The sequence below is a fragment of the Tamandua tetradactyla genome, chromosome 20 (assembly GCF_023851605.1).
Source record: "Tamandua tetradactyla isolate mTamTet1 chromosome 20, mTamTet1.pri, whole genome shotgun sequence".
NCBI lineage: Eukaryota > Metazoa > Chordata > Mammalia > Pilosa > Myrmecophagidae > Tamandua > Tamandua tetradactyla.
In genome coordinates this window covers 11,025,237-11,050,072 of record NC_135346.1, presented here as the reverse complement: position 1 = coordinate 11,050,072, position 24,836 = coordinate 11,025,237, and the positions used below count along the sequence as shown (strand labels likewise).

At 39.7% G+C, this 24,836-nt stretch overlaps 2 protein-coding genes across 2 annotated transcripts in view; one reads left to right on the top strand and one right to left on the bottom strand.

The window, feature by feature from the left end:
* Nucleotides 1-4,956, bottom strand: part of RAD50 (RAD50 double strand break repair protein) — a 286,023-nt gene extending 281,067 nt beyond the window's left edge. Inside the window, exon 1 of the mRNA XM_077138398.1 lies at nt 4,826-4,956. The gene's annotated coding sequence lies outside the window, so the exon portion shown is untranslated. The remainder of the gene's footprint in view (nt 1-4,825) is intronic.
* Nucleotides 1-24,836, top strand: part of LOC143664274 (uncharacterized) — a 44,208-nt gene that overhangs the window by 10,048 nt on the left and 9,324 nt on the right. The window contains exons 2-4 of the mRNA XM_077137957.1: nt 4,338-4,444; nt 4,663-5,178; nt 20,432-20,511. Coding sequence (XP_076994072.1) covers nt 4,338-4,444; nt 4,663-5,178; nt 20,432-20,464 — 656 coding nt within the window. The 3' untranslated portion in view covers nt 20,465-20,511. The remainder of the gene's footprint in view (nt 1-4,337; nt 4,445-4,662; nt 5,179-20,431; nt 20,512-24,836) is intronic.

Genomic DNA, 24,836 nt, shown 5'->3' with positions numbered 1-24,836 from the left:
TAAGTGTAGAAGAGCCCACTGTTTCACCAATCCCCACTGGACTGTGAAATGAGTGAGATATAAAGCTTTATTGATTTAAGACAATGAAATGTTGGGGCTGTTTGTTATAAGTAGCTAGCATTATATACCCTGATAATATATGGGAAAAAATCACTTGATTATCTCACCAGATGCAGAAAGAGCATTTGACAAAGTTTGATACTAATTCATGATAAAATCAAAGAAGAATATCCTTGACAAACGATGATAAAGGATATCATCTACAAATTAACATCGTTCTTAATAGAGAAACTCTATTACTTTGAAAGAAACGAACAAGATAAAGATAACTGCTATCACCACCATTTAATAGAATACCAGAGGCAGTATGCCACTATGAGATAATAAAAAGGAAAACAAAGTATAAAGATAGAAAGGAAAAAACAAACTTGTTAAAATTTGCAATTGATAAAATCATTTTTCTAAAATCTCCAGAAAACCACTAAATGAAGATGAGTTCAGAAAGCTAGTTGAATATGTGAGCAACCTAAAAACAATCAATTGCATTCCTCTACTGTGAGCAATAATCAACTTAACAAGGGTGGAGCTGAGAGGGAGGGGAAGGGAGGGGAAAGGGGAGGAGAGAAAGAGAAAGAGAGACAATGAGAACGTGTAACAGAAAACAAGTAACAAAATAAGTTAAAATATATAATAGTAATGTTATTGAATCTAGGCACTCTCTTAATAAAGAATGCATAAGGACATGAAAAATTTTAAATGCTATTAAAGTACAGAAAAGAAAGCATGAATAAATGGAGCGATTAACCAAATTCATAGATATGACATTGAAAGATATTAATTTTCCCAGATCAATTTATAATTTCAATTCAATTCAATCAAAATTTCAGGGAGACTTTTTTTTGAATTTTCCAAGCAGATTTTTAAAAGTTTACAAAAGAATAAAAGTCAATGACTTGCTAAGGAGAGTCCAAAAAAGAACAAAAGGTAGATATTGAGGCATATTACAAAGCCATATTAATAAGAACAAAGACTAATTGGATTAAAGATGCAAATGTGGAAGTAAAAGCTTTAGAATGAACAGAAGATAGTATGGGAAAATATATTTTTAAATTATTTCTAAGTGGGTGTGTAGGTTTGAAGCTATTATGTACCCCAGAAAAGCCATGTTTTAATCCTGATCCAATCTTGTGGGGGCAGCCAGGTTTTTAATCCTAATTCAATACTGCAGGGTGAAAACTTTTGACTAGATTATATCCACAGAGATGTGACATGTCCAATTGTGAGTGTGATGTTTTGATTAAATGGAGATGTGATTCCCCCATTCAAGGTGGGTCCTGATTAGTTTAAAAGGGGAAACATTTTGAAGAAACTTCAGAGCTGACAACAGAGCAGATGCTTGGAGAACATCTGCTTCAGAGCTGACTGAGACACAGGCAGAGCTCATGAGACATCACCATGTGGCTTCCCATGAGATGCTAAGCAAGCCAGAACCCAGACTTGGGTCTAGGAGAGCTAAGCAAAGGCCCACAGATGCTTAGAAAGGAAACCACTGGCATTGGAAGCTGGAAGCAACAGAATCAGGAACAAGGGCCAGCCACATGCCCTCCCAGCTACAAAGGTTTTCTGAATGGTATGAGCCTTTCTTGAGTTAAGGTAACAGCTTGTTGGTGCCCGAATTTGGACATTTTCGCAGTCTTAGAACTGTAAACTTGTAACATTAAATTCCTTTTTAAAAGCCATTCCATTTCTGGTATATTGCATTCTGGCAGCTTAACAAACCAATACAGTCGGCAAGGATTTATTAAATGAGATATAAACAGGATCAACTAAGAGGGGAAAATGATGGTTACAACTACATGAAATGTAAAGGAGAAGTATACCAGATCTAATATAAGAGCTAAACTATAAACCTCTTAGAAGAAAACATAGGAGTAAATCTTCATGGTCTTAGGTTAGGCAAAAAGTTCTTAGATATGACACCAAAAGTAAAAGTGATGAAAGAGGAGACTGATAAATTTTATTTAGACAAATTTTTAAAATTTATGCTTCAAAGAATATTATCAAGTGAAAATATTTGCAAATCATATGACTAAGGGACTTTTATCTATAAATAACTCATACAACTTAATAATAAAAAAGGAAAATAACTCAATTTAAAAATGGGCAAGCGATCTGATAGACATTTCTCTAAAGAAGACAGACAAATAGCCAACAAGCACAAAAAAAATGCACATCATTATCAAAAAACGGCAAGTCAAAACCACAATTAGATACCATGTCGCATCCACTAGGATGGTTATAATAAAAATGTTAGACAATAGCAAGTATTACTTGGCAAAGATATAGAGGAACTAGAATCCTCATGCACTGCTGGTGGGATTGTAAAATGGTACTGCTGCTTTGGAAAACAGCTTGGTCATTTCTCAAAACACTAAACATAAAATTACCGTATGACCTAGCAATTCCACTACTATCTACATACCCAAGAGAACTGAATACATACGTCCACACGAAGACTTATGCATGAATGCTCATAGCAGCATTATTCATAATTGCTAAAACATGGAAACAATACAGATGTCCATCTACTGATAAATGCATAAATAGAATGTGGTATAGCCCGGACAATGGAACATTATTCAGTCATAAGAAGGAATGAAGTACTGATGCATGCTACAACATAGGTGAACCTCAAAAACACCATGCTAACTGAAGGAAGCCAGTCACAAAGGACCACATATTGTATGATCCCATTAATATGAAATGCCCAGAACAGGCAAACTATAGAGACAGAATGTATATCACTGATTGTCGAGGGTGAGGTGGGGAGTGAGGAGGGGTCATTGTGGAGAAATGGGAAGTAACTGCTAATGGGTATGGGGCTTGGTTTGGGGTTGATGAAAATGTTCTAAAGTTGATTGTAGTGATGGTTGCACAACTCTATGGCTACACTAAAAAAACCAGTGAATTGTACACTTATTTTATGATATATGAATTATATTTCAATAAAGCTATTATACAAAAAATAAGACAAAGCAATTTAAAAATGGGCAAAGGATATGAATAGTCACACTTCTGAAGAAGACATACAAATGGCCAAAAAGAACATGAAAAGATGCTCAACATCATTAGTCATCAGGGATATACAAATCCAAACTACAATGAAGTATTATTTCATACCTATTAGAATATTATTTTTAAAAAATAGACTAACAAGTATTGATGAAGATATGGAAAAACTGAAAACCTTATTCATTGCTTGTAGAAATGTAAAAATGGTGCAGACACTGTGGAAAACAGTCTGGCAGTTCCTCAAAGGTTGAACATAAGATACAGCAATTACATTCCCATCTATATACACAAAAGAACTGAAAATGTGTTCAGACACAAAAAATATGCAAATGTTCATAGAATTATTCATCATAGCTAAAATACGGGAGCAACTCATATGTCCATCAACTGATGATTAGACAAAATATGATACAATGGAATATTATTCAGACACAGAAAGTACTAACACATGCTACAATATAGGTGAACTTCAAAATCACTATAAGTGAAAGAAGCCAGTCACAAAAGCCACATATTATATGATCCTATGTATATGAAATGTCCCAAAGAGGCAAATCTGTGGAGACAGAAAATAGCTTAGTGGCTGCCTAGGGCTGGGAAAGGGGGAGTGAGGGAGAATGGAGAGTGACTGCTAAGTAGATTTACATTTAGCAACATGGATTAGCAACATAACACTGAAGGAAAAAGACAAAGAGCAAATAGCACAATCATGTTTACTTAGTAAGTCAACACAAACAAAACATGACAGATTTCAAAGCTGATTTCTAAAGATATAATGAAGGCGGTTTAGAAGGTCAAATGTGCCAGCGTGGCTAAGTTTGTCTGTGTGTGTGCTGGGGGAGGGAATGGGGAAGAAAGGAAGGTGTTGGGAAGGAAATGCATATAACAAAACGAAATCAAAGAGAGACTCTCAACAGGCCAAGTATCATAGCGTGCCATGAACCAGGGAATATGAACAATTCATTTCTGTGGCCCTGGAATCCCACAGAAAATAAAATCCCATGCATTAAAGGCCTTATGGGTAAACTGCATACATGATTTGAGGAACCAGGAAGCAGGGTGCGACCCCAAAACAGGAGCCTAGCACTCTACAAACGGATACTTGCCCAGGGGCAAAAGACAGGCGGCACTCATCTTGCCTGCAATGCTGGCAGACCTAGCGGACAGAATGCTTCGCCGGTCTGGGAAGGACTCAGCCCCTGACCATTTACTCTACCCCGCGGTTGGGGCCCCCGAGGAGTGAGTCCCTGACTTCACCTGGGCAGGAAGTGGGGAGGGGACGGCACCCTGGCTTAGCTGCTCCTCCTGCCTACGACCACCAGAGGAGCGGTGCCAGCCTGACAAGTCGGGCAACACCAGGAAGGCACCCCAGGTGCGTCCAGGTGCAACAGATCTGGGACACTACAAAGCTCAACTCATTATGGGAGGGTTGGGGCCGAGTGGGGAAGGCGTCTGAGGTAAGAAGGGGCAGATAGTGGGCTCAGGACAGGCCCGCCGGCACCTGTGCGCACAGTGGGCGTGACGCGCCCCAGTCTTGCCTTATCGGAGTGTGGGCTCGCAGGCGCGCCCGCCCGGGGCCTCCCAGGCTAGAGGCCCAAGGCCACGCAGACCCCGGCGGCCCGGCGGCCCCCGCCTTCCCGGACCCGGCGCCGCGCTCCCCACGCCCGGCCCGCCTCAGTCCGCAGCCTGGCGTCCCGCCCGCCCGGTCCGCAAGGAGGAGCCCGCGAGGCAACCGGGAAGGGGCAGCCCTTACCTCGCTCCAGGCCGGAGCCGGCGGCCTCCTCTGCGCCCCTCGCCCGGAACGGCAGCGGCGCCAGCCCTGGACACGGCCACTTTCATTTTCCTCAACGATACCGGCAGGAAAACGAAAGCGAAAACGACGGGGAGGCGCCCCCTCCCCCACCCCCGTGCACTGAGGGCTCAGTGCGCGCGGCGCGAGTGGGTGCGCGCAGGGCGCAGCCGCTGGTGGGGGCTCCGGCGTCGGGCCTGCGGGCGGCGCTGAGGATGGAGTCCGCGGCCATCCGGGAGTCCGCAGCAGCAGTCGCCGGGCCCCCTTCAGCCTCGGCGGGGGTCAGGGCCGGGCAGCCTAGCAGCGAAAGGAAACCGGTGAGCGGCGGCTCGGATGCCGTTTCCCCCGCGGCGGGGCATTCAGTGCCTCCCTGGGCCTGGTGGCGGGTGGCGCTGGGACCCGGCCCGGGCGCCCTGGGGGCGCACAGCAAGAACTGCATTGGGTTTTGCGCTCGGAGGCCAGGGGCCGCGCGTCTCCCAGGGCCAGGCACGCACACCGGCCCCTCTGCCACGCACACGCCAGGGTCGCTTCTAAGACCTTGGTGCCTGATCGTGAGGTACCAGAAACATCATCCTGGGTTTGGGGAGAAGTAAAAAGTCAGTGACGTCGGTGAAATAGGAGACCCGTCATCTGGTTAAAAAAAAAAAAAGAAAAATCAAACCCGCTTCAGATTTCAGCAAACCCAAGGTTTTGATTCCCTAGTATAAATTGTACTCAGCTGATACCCAAGGATTTCGAGATTCCAGATTCAAGCCCCGCTGGGTACTTTTGGCAAAATATTCAATTCTGTCCCTTGAACGATGGGAATAATAATCATAGAGTTGTAGACTTAGATGATGTAAGGGAGAAAATACTCGATAAACTAGTAGACTCCAGGGTGAGTTCCTGGAGAGCAAGGAAGTTTGATAGACATTCTCTGAAAGGTGGTTAAACTGGAGATGTCTCATTGATAATAGGATGCATTTTCGAAGTTTGGCCTGTGTTATCTTGATTTAGAAGGATTGAGGGGATGATTTTGAAATCACCTCAAACTTAGACTGCCAATTAGCTCCTGTAATTATGTCACTGGACCAGAGTCTTGTTCAAGCTGAGCACTGCCAAAAAGTTGGATGGAAGTCCCTACACCACTGTCCAGCATCAGCCACGAAGGCCTGAAAATAGTTTTACAAGAATTTTTACCAACTTGCTTTTGAAAAATATTGGCAAGACTCCACATTCCACAGTTTGCTGTATATGTGTGTGAGTATGTGTGTTTGCTGTAGAACAGTCTTATAATTGGAACAGAAAAACAAAAAATGTTAATCCAGAACAGGAAGATAAATAAACTGATTTGCCCGGAGTCACTTTGGTTTGCCTGTTTGGAATTCTGGCACATTCCCTGTATGACAGAGGCCTTGATCTGTGACTGATGTAGTAGCTAACTGTACTTGCAGCATTTCCCTCAAGAGCAGGTGGGAAAGTGGAGCAAGCCCAGTGATGACCTTAGAAAAACGTACTTTTTTTCCACTTTCAGAAGTGGATGCATTTGGTCTGTAGTATGGAAGGAAAGAATCAAAGGCAAGACTTGGACCTTCTTCCTCATTGCAGGACATTGACTCTATGAGAGCAAAGTAGAGCTAAATCTGTTTCTGCATAAAAAGTTGTTCAGGAAAACAAAGATCAGAAAAAGAGGGAAGAAGACATGAGAAGATAAAGCCAAATCCTGGGTACCTTTTATAGATGTTACACATGTGGACAGAGAGGTGCCAGGAGGCAGAGGCTGGCCTGGTGTCCACCAGTAGGCTATCTTAGTTTGAATGAGCTGCTATCACAGATACCACGAACTGGTTTTGGTTTAAACAACAGACTTTATTAGCTCATGGTTTTAGAGACAGACGTTCCAATTCAAGGTGGAGGCCAGACCTGCTCTCTCTCAGGGTTGGTGGCAGTTCTCTGTCACATGATAATGTCCTTTCCTTTCTCCCTACTCTTCCAATTTCTCCTTTCTTCTGGCTTCTGGCCATTCCCTGTGGCCTTCTCTTAACAAATCCTCCAGTAATCCGGAGTAAGGCCCACCCTGGTTTGGGTCACCATACCTTAACTAAAAATAGCCTCTTCAGAAGGCCCTGCTTACAATGGGCTCACACACATAGCAGTGCAGATTAAGATTAAGAATGTGTCTAAATCGGGGGATATAATTCAGTTCACCATAAAGGTGATTTCCTAAGGTTCAGGTTTGGTCCTCTACTTTATGGGCTCAAAAGTTTAATCTGTGCAGTATTCCAGAGTTCCGGAGCTGATTATCATGGTGTTATAGAATAAGAATGCCAATTTATTAGTTTACATTAATAAGAACAGAATTATTATTTACACACATTATCTCATCATCTCCCTACAGATATGTTGTGTATTATTATCTATTTTTCAGATAAGGAAAACAAAGATTAAGGAAATCCCAAGATCACACAGTTAGTATGTAAGTGGTAGAGCCAGGATTTGAGTCAAATCCATCTAGCTCCAAAACGTGATACTTAACCATTCCTGTAATCCATCTAGCTCCAAAACGTGATACTTAACCATTCCTGTAATCCATCTAGCTCCAAAACGTGATACTTAACCATTCCTGTTAGAAGCAAAACTGCCAGAAACACTGTGCATTTGAGGTTGCCTGCTGAATACACACTCTTATAGCTCTGCAGTCTGGGGAGCCTAACTCTCAGAAGGTGACTTGGTGAGCCAGCAGTTAGAATCAGAAGACTGGATTATCTGACTTAAATGTTTAATGATATCGGGTTTGGGCAGCCTTGTGTCTTTCTCCACAACACAAGTCAAACAACGTGCTGGCCTGGGTGGCCCTTCTCCCTGGAATGGTACCTGGTGGTCTCGGCCTGTGTCACCAAGGGTCTCTTTATTATGCTTATGTAGCTGCCCCGCCCCTTTTGGATAGAGCAAGACCTGACACACTGATATTACTGTTAGGCCTCATAGGTTTTAGAGCCTTATGTCTCTTTATGGAAATGTTTTGCATGTCTTTGCTCTGATTGGTTAATTTATTATTTGGTTTTCAAAGGGCAACTTTGTTTCCCAACTTTTTGAGGGCATCTCACTTTCTTTCCCTTCCTAGTCTCTGGACCTTCTAACCCTAGAACAAAATACAGAGGAGCAGAAAATTATGTAACAAATATTTGTGTATTCAGACCTGTAATGCAGGCAATGAAGACCCCAAAAAAGCAAAAATTCAAGTCCAAGGTCAGCTCTCGGAAACTTTACCATGTTACCACGGGGTGTGGGATGGAAGTGGTGGGGATCATGGAACACAACCAGAGAACAATATAAATGGAACAAATGAGTGGTGTAAGTAGCACCTAAAAAGACAGAATTTACTGGTTAGCAAGGAAAGCCACCTGGTATGGGATTCCCTTTTAAATACTTTATTCATTCAACAAGTTTTTTGTGGCAACTGCAAAATGCAGGTAGCCTGCTATGCTGGGGATTCAATAATGAGCCAAATAGACATGTTCTCTGTCCTCAGGAAACACAGTTAAGTGGGGTTGTTAGCCAACCAAATAATCAGTCAAGTATAGAACACCATTCTAGCAGTCACAAAGTGGATTTGATGCTATGAGAGGAAATAAGTATTTAACCTTTGTCTGGGGTTCAGAGAAGGCTTCTATAAAGCAGTGAGGTTTTGAGCTGAGAGCTAAGGTAGTTAATTGGGTGATGGGGCATGAGGTTGGAGAGGTTCTTTTATTTTTATTAAACATAATAACATACAAACACAGACATTCTTACCATATGATCATTCCATTCTTGACATATAATCAATAACTCACAATATCATCACATAGTTGTATATTCATCATCATGATCATTTCTTAGAACATTTGCATCAATTCAGCAAAAGAAATAAAAAGGAAACAGAAAAAAATTCATATATACCATATCCCTTACCCCTCCCTTTCATTGATCACTAGCATTTCAATCTACTAAATATTTTAACATTTGTTCCCCCATTATTTATTTATTTTTAATCCGTATATTTTACTCGTCTATTGATAAGGAGATAAAAGGAGCATCAGACATAAGGTTTTCAGAATCACACAGTCACATTGTGAAAGCTATATCGTTATACAATCAACATCAAGAAACATGGCTACTGGAACACAGCTCTACATTTTCAGGCTCTTCCCTCCAGCCTCTCCATTATACCTTAACTAAAAAGGTGATATCTATATAATGTGTTAGAATAACCTCCATGATAACCTCTCTACTCTGTTTGGAATCGCTCAGCCATTGACACTTTATTTTGTCTTATTTCTCTCTTCCTCCTTTTGGTCGAGAAGGTTTTTGAGTCTCAGCTCATTCTAGGATTTCTGTCCCATGTTGCCAGGAAGGTCCACACCCCTCAGAGTCGTGTCCCATGTAGAGAGGGGGAGGGCAGTGAGTTTGCTTGTTGTGTTGACTGGAGAGAGAGAGGCCACATCTGAGCAACAAAAGAGGTTCTCTTGGGGGTGACTCAAGGCCTAATTTTAAGTAGGCTTAGTCTATCCTTTGTGGGGTTAAGTTTCATATGAACAAACTCCAAGACTGGGGACTCAGCCTATTGCTTTGGTTGTTCCCACTGCTTGTGAGAATGTCAAGAATTCTCCACTTGGGGAAGTTGGGTTTACCCCCTTTCTCACCATTCCCCCAAGGGGACTTTTCATGCATCTTCTTATTCAACTCTTCTATATAGTAAATAGAGATATTACTTCTGCTTTTTGAGATTGGCCCTGTCTTTTGCATGCTGTTGTGTTGATATAAAGTGGGGATATTCTCTGCCCACAATATGTGAGGCTGGTTATATTTCTTCTTTTGCTAAGATGTAAATTGTAAGGGATGGTGATTTTGCATCCTACCCACTTTAAGGTAGCCTGAGAGAATTAGAGTGCTTAAGGAAGCACCTTGCAGTCTCAGCAAATCTGGGCTTTGTTCTCTCTGTCTCTCTCTCTCTCTCTCTCTCTCTCTCTCTCTCCTTCTCTTTAATTTCCTACATGTGGGGTTTAAGAGTGATGGTAGATAATTCCCAGTGAAACACTCTCACTTTGGGCTCATTCAGTTTAGTGCCTGTGAACTCTCATTTATTTATTGATTAGAAATCTTTGTTCTTTTAAATTAAGATAAAATTCACCATTATAAACTTTTTTTTTGTATGTTCTATGGTGGGGGTCACATTTCATTCTTTTTGCATGCCAGTATCCACTTATTGCGGTACCATTTGCTGAATTTTTGTTTAGTTTTTCATTTGTTTGCTTGTTTGTTTGGGAAGTGCATGGACCAGGAATCAAACCCGAGTCTCCCTCATCAGAGGCAAGAATTCTACCACTGAACTACCCTTACAGCCTCCATTATACACATTTTAAATTGTACAATTCAATGGCTTTTAATCTATTCATAATGTGGTGCAACCTCACCACTACCTAATTCCAGAACATTTCCATCATTCCAATTTCTCCCTTCCCCAATTCCTAGGCCACCACTATTCTAATTTCTGTACCTATGGATTTACCTATTCTTGATATTTCATATAAATGGAATAATACAACATGTGGCCTTTTGTGTCTGACTTTTTACACCTAGCATAATGTTTTCAAGGTTCATTCATGTTATAGTACGTTTCATAACTTCACTCCTTTTATGACTGAATAATATTCCCTTGTATGACATACCACATTTAATATATCCATTCATCAGCTGATGGACATTTGACTGGCTTCCATATTTTGGCTATTATAGTTAGTGCTATGAGTATTTGTGTATAGGTTTTTGGTTTTTTTAATCTTTTACCACTATGTGGTTTGCCTTCTCATTTTTTGAATGGTCTTTTGTTGCATAGATCTTCATTTAAATGTAGTCAGATGTATCAATTTTTACTTGATCATTTGTGTTCCGAGTCTTTTTTTATTGAGGTAAAATTCACATAACAAAATTCACCCTCTTCACCATTTTAAAATATATAATTCAGTGGCATTTAGTACATTCAATGTTATGCAACCATCACCTCTTTCTAGTTGTAAAACATTTTCATCACTCAAAAGGAAATTTCATGCTAATTAAGCACTCACTTCTCACTCCCCCAGCCCCTGACACATACTCATCTACTTTCTCTCTATGAATTTGCCTGATCTGGACATTTCATAAAAACAGAATCATAAAATGGTGGCCTTCTGTGTCTGGTTTCTTTCATTTAGCATAATGTTTTCAAGGTTCTATAGCATTCCTGTTGTTATTATTTTTTTATTATAACAGTTTTTTATTCAATTTGTAAAGGATGTTTTAAAACGAAATGTCAGTAACACTCTTAGAACATTGGTTTATACCTTTGACATTTTCTCTAGCTTCACCGATTTTTATTACAAAAATCAGAAAATACAAATTAATTACAATATTTGCACGGTGTAACCACTAGTTACCTAAACAAAAGCTAATTTTTATAAAACTATAAACTTAATGCAGTTTTATTACAAGAGATTCAAAAGTTCTCTCAGCTAACAAGATCTACATAACTGCATATATTTTAAAGCAGAAAACCCCCCAAAATAAAAATAAGGAAAAAGTATGTCAAAATAGTTAAGTATTTTGAGCTGATAGTTCCTACAAATAGTAATTTCCACTACATAAAGGAAACCATTATCTGTGGTAAAAATTCTAGAGAGAAAAGAGGAAGTGTAGAATGAAAATACAATCAAGTACAAGGCAGTGATCTACTTTATATCATTAAAGAAGCAAGATCCATTTATACCATTGTGTTTTGCACTATTTGTCTCTATAATTGAAACTGAATAGCAAATTGCAAAGGTAATTTCAAGCAACATTGAAAAATCCAAAGTTCTTTTCTTCATATAGATCAGTGCAAGAAATCCATTGTAAGGCTGTTTCCTTGCATAGGGAACTAACTATGTGTGTCATAAATTGAACAGGAAAAAGGAAGCATAAGCCCTTCAAAATGATGTGCATGTGTAAATATAGATAAATTACCAGGCACCTTACTTACTGCCTCCTAATTTATCTCGGTCAGATATAATTTAATTTGATAAAAGGAAAAATGGCAACATCTGGTGATAGTATTAAAAAGGAAATACTGAGTTGGTGGCAGAAAAATTAATTCCCAAAGTGCATCTTATGAAAGGACCAACACCCACTGTAGAAACATACATATTCTAAATAAACCCTACTCATGCATAATCTAGGACTAACTTGTCAAATCAAAGGTTTACTTTGTCAGTAAATTAAAGTATAAAAAATAGTACAAGTTGTGGCATTCCTTCAAATTAATGCTACATTAATATTTTGACTTGGTTAATAGGAAAGATTAATGTATTTCAGATGAAGATAGGCCATACTTTTTAAAAGCCATCATTTATTTAAATGATAAATATGCATTTTACCTAAGATAACATTGTCATATCTTTCTTCCACTTTCACAGATTTCGAAGGTTCTATTACACTATTAAGCTCAGGGATACTTTTAGCAGTGTCCCCAGACCCACAGTAATGTGTATAGGGCAAATTCTCCCCAATATCTTCCACCCAGGAAAGTCTATTAGCTACACAGCTACTTGAACTTCTGTTCAGGTATAGAGAACTGCACATTTCAGAGTTAATGCTTATTGCCTTTTCTGGTCCCACAGTGTCACTGACAGAGAAAGAACCCTAGCTCCTCATAAGTGGCAGTCCTGGAACTAATGTATTGCTGATTCTATTAGATCCTGCTAAGCATTGGCCATTTCTGCTTTCCATCCCACTGAGCTGTGCTGTGGAGGGGAAGTCCAAATGTCCATTGATGACTCATCCATTTGTCAATGTATTCGATATGGAGCTACTGTTTTCCATGTCTGTTAGAACATCAAACTCTCTATCAATGCGCATTTTGTCAGCATCATCTTCTGCTCCACTGTTCACTGCTGGCATGGAATAATCCAAGCTCTGAGCTTCCACTGACCAGGCCTCCGGACAGGTCCCAAGACCCACCGCTGCGGATTAGTGTCAGATGTCATTTGCCTCGTTGGCAATGGCAGGTGGGGCTCCCCACTCATCATTTCGTCTCAATCAAGCCTCCCAGTTTCTGCACCAAAATGTTAAGTTCGAAGAAGGCCTGGAGTCAAACTGATCACAGATAAAGGGATCTGTTCAGGCACCAGCATGGTGAGGGTCTGAAGGCAGACTTCCCCCCGCCGGGAGGATAATGGAGGATCTTTTATATCTGAGGGACTAGGCGGGATGGTAAGTGATGCGAGGGTTTGGCAGGCACAGGGCAGGAAAGCCCTCGAGTGGGCGGCTGGGGGAGGGAAGGAGGGAGACTGGGACGTGGACAGAAGGGTCTGTTTCGATACCACCGGCTGTCGATGGCTGAGGGCGCCTGTCATTTATGCCCCTTGCTCAGGATTCAAGCCTATCATTCTAACAACCTGTGTTTTTGGCCATTTGCATATCTTTCAAGGAATGCCTATTCAAGTCTTTTACCTTTCTTCTTTTTTAGTTTGTTTTTTAAATTAGAGAAGTTGTAGCTTTTAGAAAAATCTATGCAGAAGGGCAGAGTTCCGAATACCCCACCTCAGACACACAGTTTTGTCTACTATTAACATTTTGTACTAGTGTAGTTTTATTACAATTGATGAACCAATATTATTATAATTATACTATTAACTGTAGCCCATAGTTTATGCTAGGGTTTACTGTTTGTGCTATACAGTTCCATTTTTTTAAAAATTATTCTGGTGACATATATAACACCCTAGAGTTCCCTATTTCAAGTTATACAATTCAGTGCTGTTAACTGCATGCACAAGGCTGTGCTACCATCCTCACCATCCATGACCAAACTTCTCCATCACCCCAAGCAGAAACTCTGTACCAATTAATTATTATCTCCCTGTTTCCTACTTCCACCATGGCCCCTAGTAATCTGTACTCTAGTTTCTAATGCTCTGAATTTGCAAACTCTTAATTGTTTTACATACATGAGATCATACAATATTTGTCCTTTTGTGTCTGGCTTTTTCATTAAACATGATGTCTTCAAGGTTCACCCCTGTTGTCTTATGGATCAAAACTTCATTGTTTTTTATGTCTGAATAATATTCCATTGTATGGATATGCCATGTTTTGTTTATCTATTCCTTTGTTGATGGATATGAGTTTTTTCCCCCCATCTTTTGGGAATTGTGAATGATGTCGCTATAAACACTGGTGTACAAATATCTCAAGTCCTTGCTTTCAATTCTCTTGAGTATGTACTTAGAAATGGGATTGCCAGGTTATATGGTAATTCCGTACTAACTTTCTGAGGACCAACAAACTGTTTTCCTCGGCAGCTGCACCATTTTACAGTCCTGCCAACAATGAATGAGTATTCCTATTTCTCCACATTCTAACACTTGTTATTTTCTGTTTTTGAGTAGTAGCCATTCTAGTGGGTATGAAATGGTGTCTTGCGGTTTTGAGCTGCATTGCCCTAATATCTAACGATATTGAGCATCTTTTTGTGTTTATAAGGCCATATTTATATCTTCTTTGGAGAAATGTCTATTCAAGTCTTTAGCCTAATTTTTAGTTGTCTTTTGTTACTGAGCTGTAGGATTTCTTTATATATTTCAAATATTAAACCTTTATCAGATGTGGTTTCCAAATATTTTCTTCCATTCTGTAAGTTGTTTTTTTATTTTCACAATAAATCCTTTGATATACAAACATTTTTAATTTTGATGAAATCCCATTTATCTATATTTTCTATTGTTACTCATGCTTCTGGTGTAAAGTCTAAGAAACCACTGCCTAACATCAGGCCCAGAAGATATTTCCCTGCTTTCTTCTAGGTGTTTAATAATTTGGGTTCTTAGATTTAGGTCTTTAGTCCATATGGAATGAGGTAGGGGGTCCACCTTCACTCATTTGCAAAAGGATAACCAGTTTCCCACACCATTTGTTTTCCCATTGAGTGGATTTGGCACCCTTGTCAAAAATCAGTTGCCAAATTGCCAAACTCTCTACTTCGTTCCTTCTAAAATTTAACCCTTCTCTCTTCTTAGTACCCTTGTATCCTTGGAAATAAATAGTGTAAGAGAAAACCACTTTTGAGGGACAGTATAAAGATTCATCTGAGCAGGATGAAGCCTTTTTTTACATGGGCAGGTACCGGGAATTGAACCTGGTCTCCAGCATGACAGGCGAGACTTCTGCCACTGAGCCACCACCATTGCACTGCCCAGGATGAAGTTTTTTAAAAATGAAATTGTCTTCCTCCTAATATCAGGGAGCTTGTAAAGCAATGCATTAATAAATTGAACCTTTAGAGTTGTAGATAAATATGTGCTGGCATATCCATATTTGCAGAATTTTTTGCATTGTAGTTGTGACATCTCAGAAAGGAGTAGGAAAAAGGTGAAATATTTGGCATATTTATAGAGTGAGGTGACCTCCAGGTGTAGTGGTGTTGAGTCACTCAGGATCCCTGGATCTTATTCTTGAAGTCCATTTTTCTTGAAACATGTTAAATATTGAGTATAATCCACATATAATCTCTTATTGGGCTCAGAAATCATTTTATCCCTACTGATTCAGAACTGAAGACTAACAGCCTAAAAAACTGAACAAGCAAAAAATACTAAAAAAGTTTATGCTGCAAGAACCAGGACACAGATTGTGCTGGTTTGAAATGATGTACGTACCCTAGAAAAGCCATGTTTTAATCCTAATCCCATTTTGTACAGGCAGCCGTTTCTTCTATTCCCTATTCAGTACTGTATGTTTGAAACTGTAATTAGATCATCCCCTGGAGGTGTGATTTAATCAAGAGTGGTTGTTAAGCTGGATTAACTGGAGGTATGTCTCCGCCCATTTGGGTGGGTCTTGATTAGTTTACTGGAATTCTATAAAAGAGGAAACATTTTGGAGAAAGGGAGATTCAGAGAGAGCAGAGCAGAATGACATAACCACAAGAAGCAGAGTCCACCAGCCAGGGACCTTTGGAGCTGAAGAAGGAAAATGCCTCCCAGGGAGCTTCATGAAACAGGAAACCAGGAGAAGAAGCTAGCAGATGATGCCATGTTCTTCATGTGTCCTTCCAGATGAGAGAGGAACCCTGACTGTGTTCACCACGTGCCTTTCCAGATGAGAAACTTCGACTGTGTTCGCTATGTGCCCTTCTACTTGAGAGAGAAACCCTGAACTTCATCAGCTGTCTTGAACAAAAGTATCTTTCCCTGGATGCCTTAGATTGGACATTTCTATAGACTTGTTTTAATTGGGACATTTTCTCGGCCTTAGAACTGTAAACTATTATGCAACTTATTAAATTTCCCTTTAAAAGCCGTTCTGTTTCTGCTATATTGCATTCCAGCAGCTAGCAAACTAGAACACACTCTCCAGTCAGCACATGACATAACCTTAAATTCTGCTCCTCAGCTCTTCCCCCATCATTTTTTTCCCCTAGAAATCATCTCTCACCTTTTCCCCACCAGTTGCACCTTAACCCATGGATATTTTTCCTCAAAAGCTTCAAATAGTTTCCTATGCAGTGTCTTACAACACAAATTAAATCCTAACAAAAGTTGCAGTACATTATATTTGGGTATTTAAAAAAAATCAATTGGTTATAGCTATGAGGCTTTGATGGAAATGTCATAATTTCTTGCCAACATGGCTGCCGTGGCTGATACAAGGCATCACAAAATGGCCTAACCTACGACCAGCTTTCTTCCCGGAACTGGCGGTGGTTCGCACCAAAAGCGCTAACCTTAAATCTGCCCTCTGCCCTAGCAACAACGGTCACCAATCCCAGCCCGACACGTGTCCCTGCATGCTCCCAGCCTATATAAAGCCTGTGCACTTCCTCAATAAAGTGGATGCCTTCCACTCACCGCTGAGGGTTGTCTCCTGAGTCATGTGCTGTGTGCTGTGTGTCTGTGTGACTGACTCAGTATGGCCGTTTACCCCCAGCCATCAGCTACCCAACAAGGCTTGATTTAAAAACTCTCAATTCTGTTCATTTGATCTATATTTCTGTCTTTGTGCCAGTACCATATGGTTTGTTTTTTGTTTGTTTGTTTTACATGGGTAGGCACTGGAAATTGAACCCAGGTCTCCCGCATGGCAGGCGAGAATTCTGCCACTGAACCACTGTTGCACTACCCCTATATGGTTTTGATTATTGTAGCTTTGCAATAGGTTTTCAAAGGAAGAAGTGTGAGTCCTCAAACTTCATTTTTCTTTTTCAAGAAAACACCTTTTCCAAGATGTTTTTGGCTATGCAGGGACCCCTACCCTTCCATATAAAGTTCATGATTGGCTTTTCCATTTATGAAAAGAAGACTATTGGAATTTTGATTGGGATTGCAATGAGTCTGTAAATTGCTTTGGGTAGAACTGGCATCTTAATATTTAGTCTTCTAATCCATGAACATGGAATATCCTATTTATGTTTTTTATTTTAGCAATGTTTTATAGTTTTCCATTAAAAGTCTTTTATATCCTTGGTTAAATTTATTCCTAGATGTCTGACTCTTTGTTGGCCATTGTAAATGGAATACTTGATTTCCTCATCAGATTGATTATTACCAGTGTATAGAAATACTACTGATATTTCACAATTTAAAATGTTTTTTAAAAAGAAGACATTGAGAGTTGATCTTGTACCTGTGACTTTGCTGACTTCGTTTATTAGCGCTAGTAGCTTTGCTGGGGATTTCTCAGGATTTTCTATACAGGATCATGTTACCAGTGAATAGGGAAAGTTTTACTTCTTTTGTCCCAATTTGGATGCCTTTTATTCCTTTTCTTACCTAATTACTCTGGCTAGATGTCCCAGTACAGTGTTGAATAATAGTGGTGACAGTGGGCATCCTTATCTTGTTCCTAATTTTAGTGGGAAGCTTTCAGTCTTTCACTATTGAGTATATTGTTAGCTATGAGTTTTTCATATATGCCCTTCATCATATTGAAGATATTTTCTTCTCTTCCTTGTTTTCTAGGTATTTTTATCCAGATAGGGGACTGGGTTTTGTCAAATGCATTTTCTGCATCAATTAAGATAATCATGTGGTTAGTTTCCTTCCTTCTTTTAATGTGGTGTATTACATTAACTGATTTTCTTATGTTGAACCTCCTCTGCATACCTGGGATAAATCCAACTTGACCACGGTGTATAATTCTTCTAATGAACTGTTTGTTGGATCCAGTTTGCTAGTCTTTTGCTGAGGATTGTCACATTTATATTTATAAGGGATATTGTTCTGCAATTTTCTTTTCTTTAACTGGTATGTTTACCTGGCTTTGTTATTAGGATGATGTTGGCCTCAGAGAATGAGCTGGGAAGTGTTCCCTCCTCTTCTACTTTTTGGAAGAGTCTGAGCAAGATTGGTGTTAATTCTTAGACTTTTTGGTAAAACCAAACCAGTGAAGCCATCTCATCATGGGCTATTCTTTATTGGGAGGTTTTGATTACTGAATCAATCTCTTTACTTGTTATTGGTCTTATAAGATAATCTATTTCTTCTTTTTAAAAAACATTTTAAATTGTGAAATATAACACATATACAAAGAAAAAAGTAATAAGTTTCAAAGTACACTTCAACAAGTAGTTACGGAACAGATTTCAGAGTTTGTTATGGGTTACCATTCCACTAGTTTATATGTTTCCTTCTAGCTGTTTCAAAACACTGGAGGCTAAAAGAAATATCAATATAATGATTCAGCAGTCATGCTCATTTGCTAAATCCTATTTTCCCTGTTATAAATCTTTGTCCTTTGATCCTTCTCCCAATCAATAGGGATCTTTAGGCAATGCCCATTCTGACTTTTTTATATTGAGGAGGGGTATCAACATTAAAGGATAGGGGGAGGTAATTAGTTGATTATCTTGGAAAGACTGGTCTTTCTGGGTTTCAGAATTTATCTGGCCTACAAACCCCCTGGAAATTATAGGTTCCAGGAAAGCAAAGTTAGTGCATGAAACATTATTACAGAGTCTCAGTTTGAACCCTAGATGTTCTTAAGAGTTAATAGGAATGATGTAGCTAACCAAGACAATTAGCACTATCTAACTGAAGCCTGCCTAAGAGTAACCTCCAGAATAGCCTCTCGACTCGATTTGATCTCTCCCAGCCATGACGTTGTATTTTATTGCACCCCTTTTCCCCCTTTTGGTCAGGAAGGCATTGTCAATCCCATGCTGACAGACCCAGACTCATCACTGGGAGTCATGTCCCACATTGTCAAGGAGACTTTCACACCTGAATATCATGTCCCATGTAGAGGGAAGGGTAATGATTTTCCTTGCAGAGTTGGGCTTCAAGAGAGAGTAACAAAGGAGGTTCCCTGAAAGCGACTCTTAGGCCTCATTAAAGGTAGTCATAACTTCTCCCCTACAGAAAAAAGTTTCATAAGAGCAAGCCTCAAAATAAAGGGCTTGGCCTATTTTCTTGGGAGTCCCCAATGGTTGAGAGGGTACCTGGGATTTCCCAAATGGGAAACTTAAATAATTCCATTTTTTTTCCCTTTGAACCCTCAAGGAACTCTAACAATACTTTTTAATTATCAGCCCACCATAGTCTGAGATGTATCTAGTACTACATTAAGCTATACCGAATTACAAGGCCTCATTCCTGTTCTGGACTCCAGGATTTTGGGTTGTTTAAATGAGCTATCCAGACAGGTTGATTTAAAGTATAAGCATTCTACCACTGAATCACCTGTCTTTTTTTTTTAATGCAAACATTTAGAGCTACACATTTCCCCCTCAGCATTGCCTTTGTTGTATCCCCTAAGTTTTGGTATATTATGTTTTCATTTTCATTTGTCTCAAGATATTTCCTAATTTCTTTTGTAATTTCTTCTTTAGCAGCTGTTTTAGTTTCTTAGCTGCTAAAACAGATACTGCACAATTGGTTGGCTTACCAACAGAAAGATATTGGCCAATGGCTTCAGAGGTTAGAAAGCTTGCATCCTCACAGTGTTGGCATCTTACAACTGGCCATAAGATGTATACTTATACAGCTTATAAGCTTTGGGGTCCCTTGGCTTTTCCTTCACATGGCAATGCACATGATAATATCGTCTTCTTTCTCTTTCTGGTTCCACTGAGTTCTGGCTTGTGGCTTCTCTCTTCATCTGATTTGCACTCTGCTTATAAAGGATGTCAGCAATCTGGATTAAAGCCTATCCCGATACAGTTTGGCCTTAACTGAAGCAACAATCACCCGCCAGAATGTGGACCAAAACTATGTCCAAGCTGAGGCACACAATCCAGTCTACACAGACCAATTGGTTGTTTAAAAATGTGTTTAATTTTCACATATTTGTTAATTTTCTAGTTATCCTTCTGTTATTGATTTTTAGCTTCATTACATTGTGGTCAGAGAAGATACACTGCATGATTTCAATATTTTTAAATGCATTGAGACTTGTTTTGTGACCTAGCATATGGTCCATCCCAGTGAATGGCCCATACATACTAGAGAAATAAGTGTATTCTGCTATATATATATGTTAGGCCTAATTAGTTTAGATTATCATTTAAATTTTAAGCTTCAATTTCCTTATTGATGTTTTGTCTAGATGTCCTATCCATTATTGAAAGTGGTGTATTGAAGTCTCCTACTATTAATGTGGAACCATCTATTTCTCCCTTCAAATCTGTAAGTATTCACTTCATATATTTGGTGCTCTCCTGCTAAGTACATATGTATTTATTATCATTATGTCATCTTGTTGAATTGACCCCTTTGTCAGTATATAGTGTACTTTTTTGTCCCGTCTGATAGATTTTTTTTTTTTTTTTTTTTAAAGGAAAGACAGAGAGAAGGAAGGAAGGAAGGAAGAAAGGGAAACATCTTAAAACATTTTCTTGTTTCATTGTACTCTGTTTCTCCGTTTTTGTTACATGGGCTGGGGCCGGGAATCGAACCGAGGTCCTCCGGCATAGCAGGCAAGCACTTTGCCCGCTGAGCCACCGCGGCCCGCCCCCGTCTGATAGATTTTTACTTAAAGTCTATTTTATCTGATATTAGTATAGCTACCCCAGCTCTCTTTTTTTTCCTTCAATGCAATTTTATTGATATATATTCACACACCATACAATCTATCCAAAGTATACAATCCATGGCTCACAGTATCATCATGTAGTTGTGCATTCATCACCACTTTAGAAACTATTTAGAATAGTTTCGTTACTCCAAGATGCAAAAGAAAAAAGAGAACACTTAACACACCCTGTACCCCTTATCCCTTCTCCACCCTCCATCACTGATTCCTAGCATTGGTGCAGTACATTTGTTACTGTTGATGAAATAATATGAAGATATTATAGTTAACTATAATACATAGTTTGAAGTAGGTGCATTTTTCCCCATATACCACTCTATTATTAACTCATTGTAATAGTTTCATATATTTGTTCAAGTTCATGGAGGAAATTTTTTATATTTGTACTGTTAATCACAATTGTCATCCACCACAAGATTTACTGAGTTTTACAGACCCACATTATAAGCTTTGGCTGTCCTTCTCTTGACATATATGATTCTAAACTTCCTCTATCAACCATACTCACACATAGTCCAGCACTGTTATTTATACTCACAATAATGTGTTACCATCACTTCTATCCATTTCCACTCACTTAAATTCAACCTGGTTAAAGATTCTACAAATGTTAGGCAACTGTGCCCATTCTCTAGCATTATTTTATCTCCTGGTAACCTATATTCTAGAGTATATGTACATGAGTTTACATAGTATAATTAGTTCAGATTAGTGGGATCATACAATATTTGTCCTTTTCTGTCTGACTTATTTCACTCAACATAATATCTCAGGGTTCACGTGCTTCAGGACTTCATTCCTTCTTACTCCCCACCTCTCTTTTGGTTACTGTTTTCATGGATTATCTCTTTTCCATTCTTCAATTTTCAAGCTATTGTGTCTTTGAATTTAAAGCGAGTCTCTTATAAATAGGATATAGTTGGGTTTTTCTTTTCTTTTCTTTCTTTTTTTAACCCACTCGCCAATCTCTGCCTTTTGACTGGAGGGTTTAATCCATTTACATTTAAAATAACTTCTGATAATGTAGGACTTTCTTCAACTATTTTTCTTTTTGGCCTTGGTAAGTCTATACCTGTTTTTGTCCCTCAAATCTGCCATTAATGTCTATTTTTGGCTCCCATTGAACTCCTGCTCAACAGGGGAAGAACCCCCCAGTCAGGACCCAAATGGTAGTAGCATTCACTGCCCTAAGCCTCCCTGGATCTACATGGCATGGTGATGGGGCTTCTGCCACTTCTGAGGAGGGAGCTGGTGGCTCAGGACAAACTAAGTTTATGTCCTGGGGGAGCAAGATCAGAGCCCTTAGTTTCTTAGAAAAAGCAGTGAAAATAATCCCACCATTTCAGGAGAACATACAGTTGTATGAGGACATAGAAGAGGATAACAATAAGCTAAGTGAGAAGGAAAGTGACAGCACATGGCCAAGCTTCCTGGTACTCACCAGTCCAGATGGTTGGAGAGAAGTGTCTCTTGGCTGGTTCGCGAAAACATGTTGCTCGAATAGGGTTTCCAGGTTCTGGGGCATGCCATGATAAAGAATTCAAGGACAAAGCAGAGCATCGAGTAGGCGGATAGAAAATTTATTAGGTACACATGTAAGAGGATATGTGGGCACGTTCACAAAGACAGGTGAGAAAGATGAGAGGCAATGGGCAATGTGAGGCCATTTGCTTTTAAAGATTAGCTTTACTTACTCCCCCTCCCTTGTTCAGGCTTTCTCTTCTACCGAGGGCGATGCCTAGTGGTAGATAGTGTATTTGAGTGGGTCGGTTGGCTCTACCTTTCTCCATAGATGATTCACTCAGGTAGGGGCTGTTAGCTCCACTTTGCTCCATGGATGACTCAGGTGGAGGTTGTTTGGCTCCAGATGGGCCCACTGCTGCCAGGTGCTTCCCATATGTGGGTAGCTCCTGGACAGGGTAGGGCGTGCCTTCTGACCTTGATTAACCGTCTTTGCTCAAGGGCTTCAATCCCATCTCAGGTTCCTATTCTAGCCTCCCTCAATATCAGATAGGGGTCCATTGTTATTCTTTCACATGTGCATACTCAGTTTTCCCAGCTCTATTTGTTGAAGAGATGATTCTTTTCCCACTGAGTGGACTTGGCACCCTTGTCAATAAGTTTGCCATAGCTGTATGGGTTTATTTGTGAATTCTCAATTTTATTCCACTGAACTTTTAACTCTATTCCATTGATCTGTACGTCAATCCTTATGCCAGTACCACACTGTATTGATTAATGTATCTTTGCAGCAAGTTTTGAAATCAGGAAGTACGAGCCTTCAACTTTGTTTCTCTTTTTCAAGATTGTTTGGTTCAATAGATTAGGGGCAGAGTTAGAATAGTCTACTTCTTTCTTTCTTTCTTTTTTTACCAATTTTGAATTTTGAAGTATATTGAATTGAGTTATGTTGCTTTTCTTGGTTGGCTAATTTTGGTGGAAAAAATTTGTAGTTTTAACTTTTTTATGCTCATTGTCTGGTATAGGAGAGGGCAATTCTATGAGGACATTTGGAATTTTCAGAATTATTTTGTTCACAATCAAATCTCTACAGTAGACTAACCCTATTAAATATTAACACCTTTGCATACACTTAGACATCTATCCTTGATAGGTAGAATATAATTCCATACCTCTTCTACACATGCATGAGAAGAGTTTCTTGTGAGACTTCTTTTGGGATAAAAAGAGTCCATCAGGGTCTGACTGATGACCTGTGGCTAATGTAGCAGAGAGATGATATCCCAGTGTCTCTGGCAGCTCCTTGCAGAACTGGCCCCTTTTTTGTAAAGTGAAAGGGCCTCTTTTCAGGCAGATCCACCTGGAGACTCCAAGAAGATGTGATTTCTGCTGAGAAAACTCTGATTTTGTTATCATGGGCATGTTCTATCAATATCATGGGATTTTTATGAGGATTAAATGAGGAAATAGATGTATTTTCCCAAAGTGCTTTCCTGGCAGTGACGTACAATGTAAGCATTGCTGATGCTGTATACTTCATCAAGCCATTAACCTAAAAGCCCTTTAGGAAACACAATTAAAAGACAAACACCTAAGGGAAAGTTTTTTTTGTGTGCTAATTACAACATGATAGAGAACAGAGCCCTCTGCTCATCTCATTAACCATCACTTAGAGCACCTGTTAAATAGAATAATTCCCTTTGGCAAACACCAGCCCCTCTGGAATTCATAAGAGTGTTGAGGGAATGCTGATGGAGACCGGAGGTAGTAGCCAAGAACAAGAAGAGACAACAGAATAAAACCTTGCCCTCATTTTGACCTGTGGCAGAGAACTTTTTTTTTAAATGTGAGTTGTTCCTCCACTGCCTTTGCTTTGCCTTTCATATTTCTGTGAGTCTGCTGCTTTCTGATTATAATGGGATTAACTAGGCACCTAATCACTCACTAACTCTGTCCCTGTGACTCTGGGTTGTTTACGCCTCTCTCCACGAGAGGAAATCTCTAGTCATGATAACTCGGTTAATCTTCCCAAAGTCACAGCTGTGATGGACACAAGCTGCATAAGAGCCCAACAGGCCTGGACATAGGGCTTGGATTTTCAGATACTTGTCTCAGTCCTGGGAACAATGCCTTGGGCCCTGCCACAGAAGAGCTCTAAATAGTCAGGTAATTATGGGTTTTGCCTTCAGAAGGCCACAAGTGACTGGAATTGGGAGCACTGGGAATAAGAGAAAAAAACACAGAAATTGTTCATTCATGCAACAGGAGAACGGGTAGGCAGGACCAAAATTCAGATTCTGGAGCCACTGTGAGGTCAGTTAATTAGGAGCCAGACAGAGGACCAGGACTGTGGGGAAGACAACAATGTATAAAAGACACCTGCCTGCCTTCCCATCTGAGGCTGACACGGTTTCTTTTGTTATGCAGCATGCGTTTTAAGTCATTTATCTAACTGGCA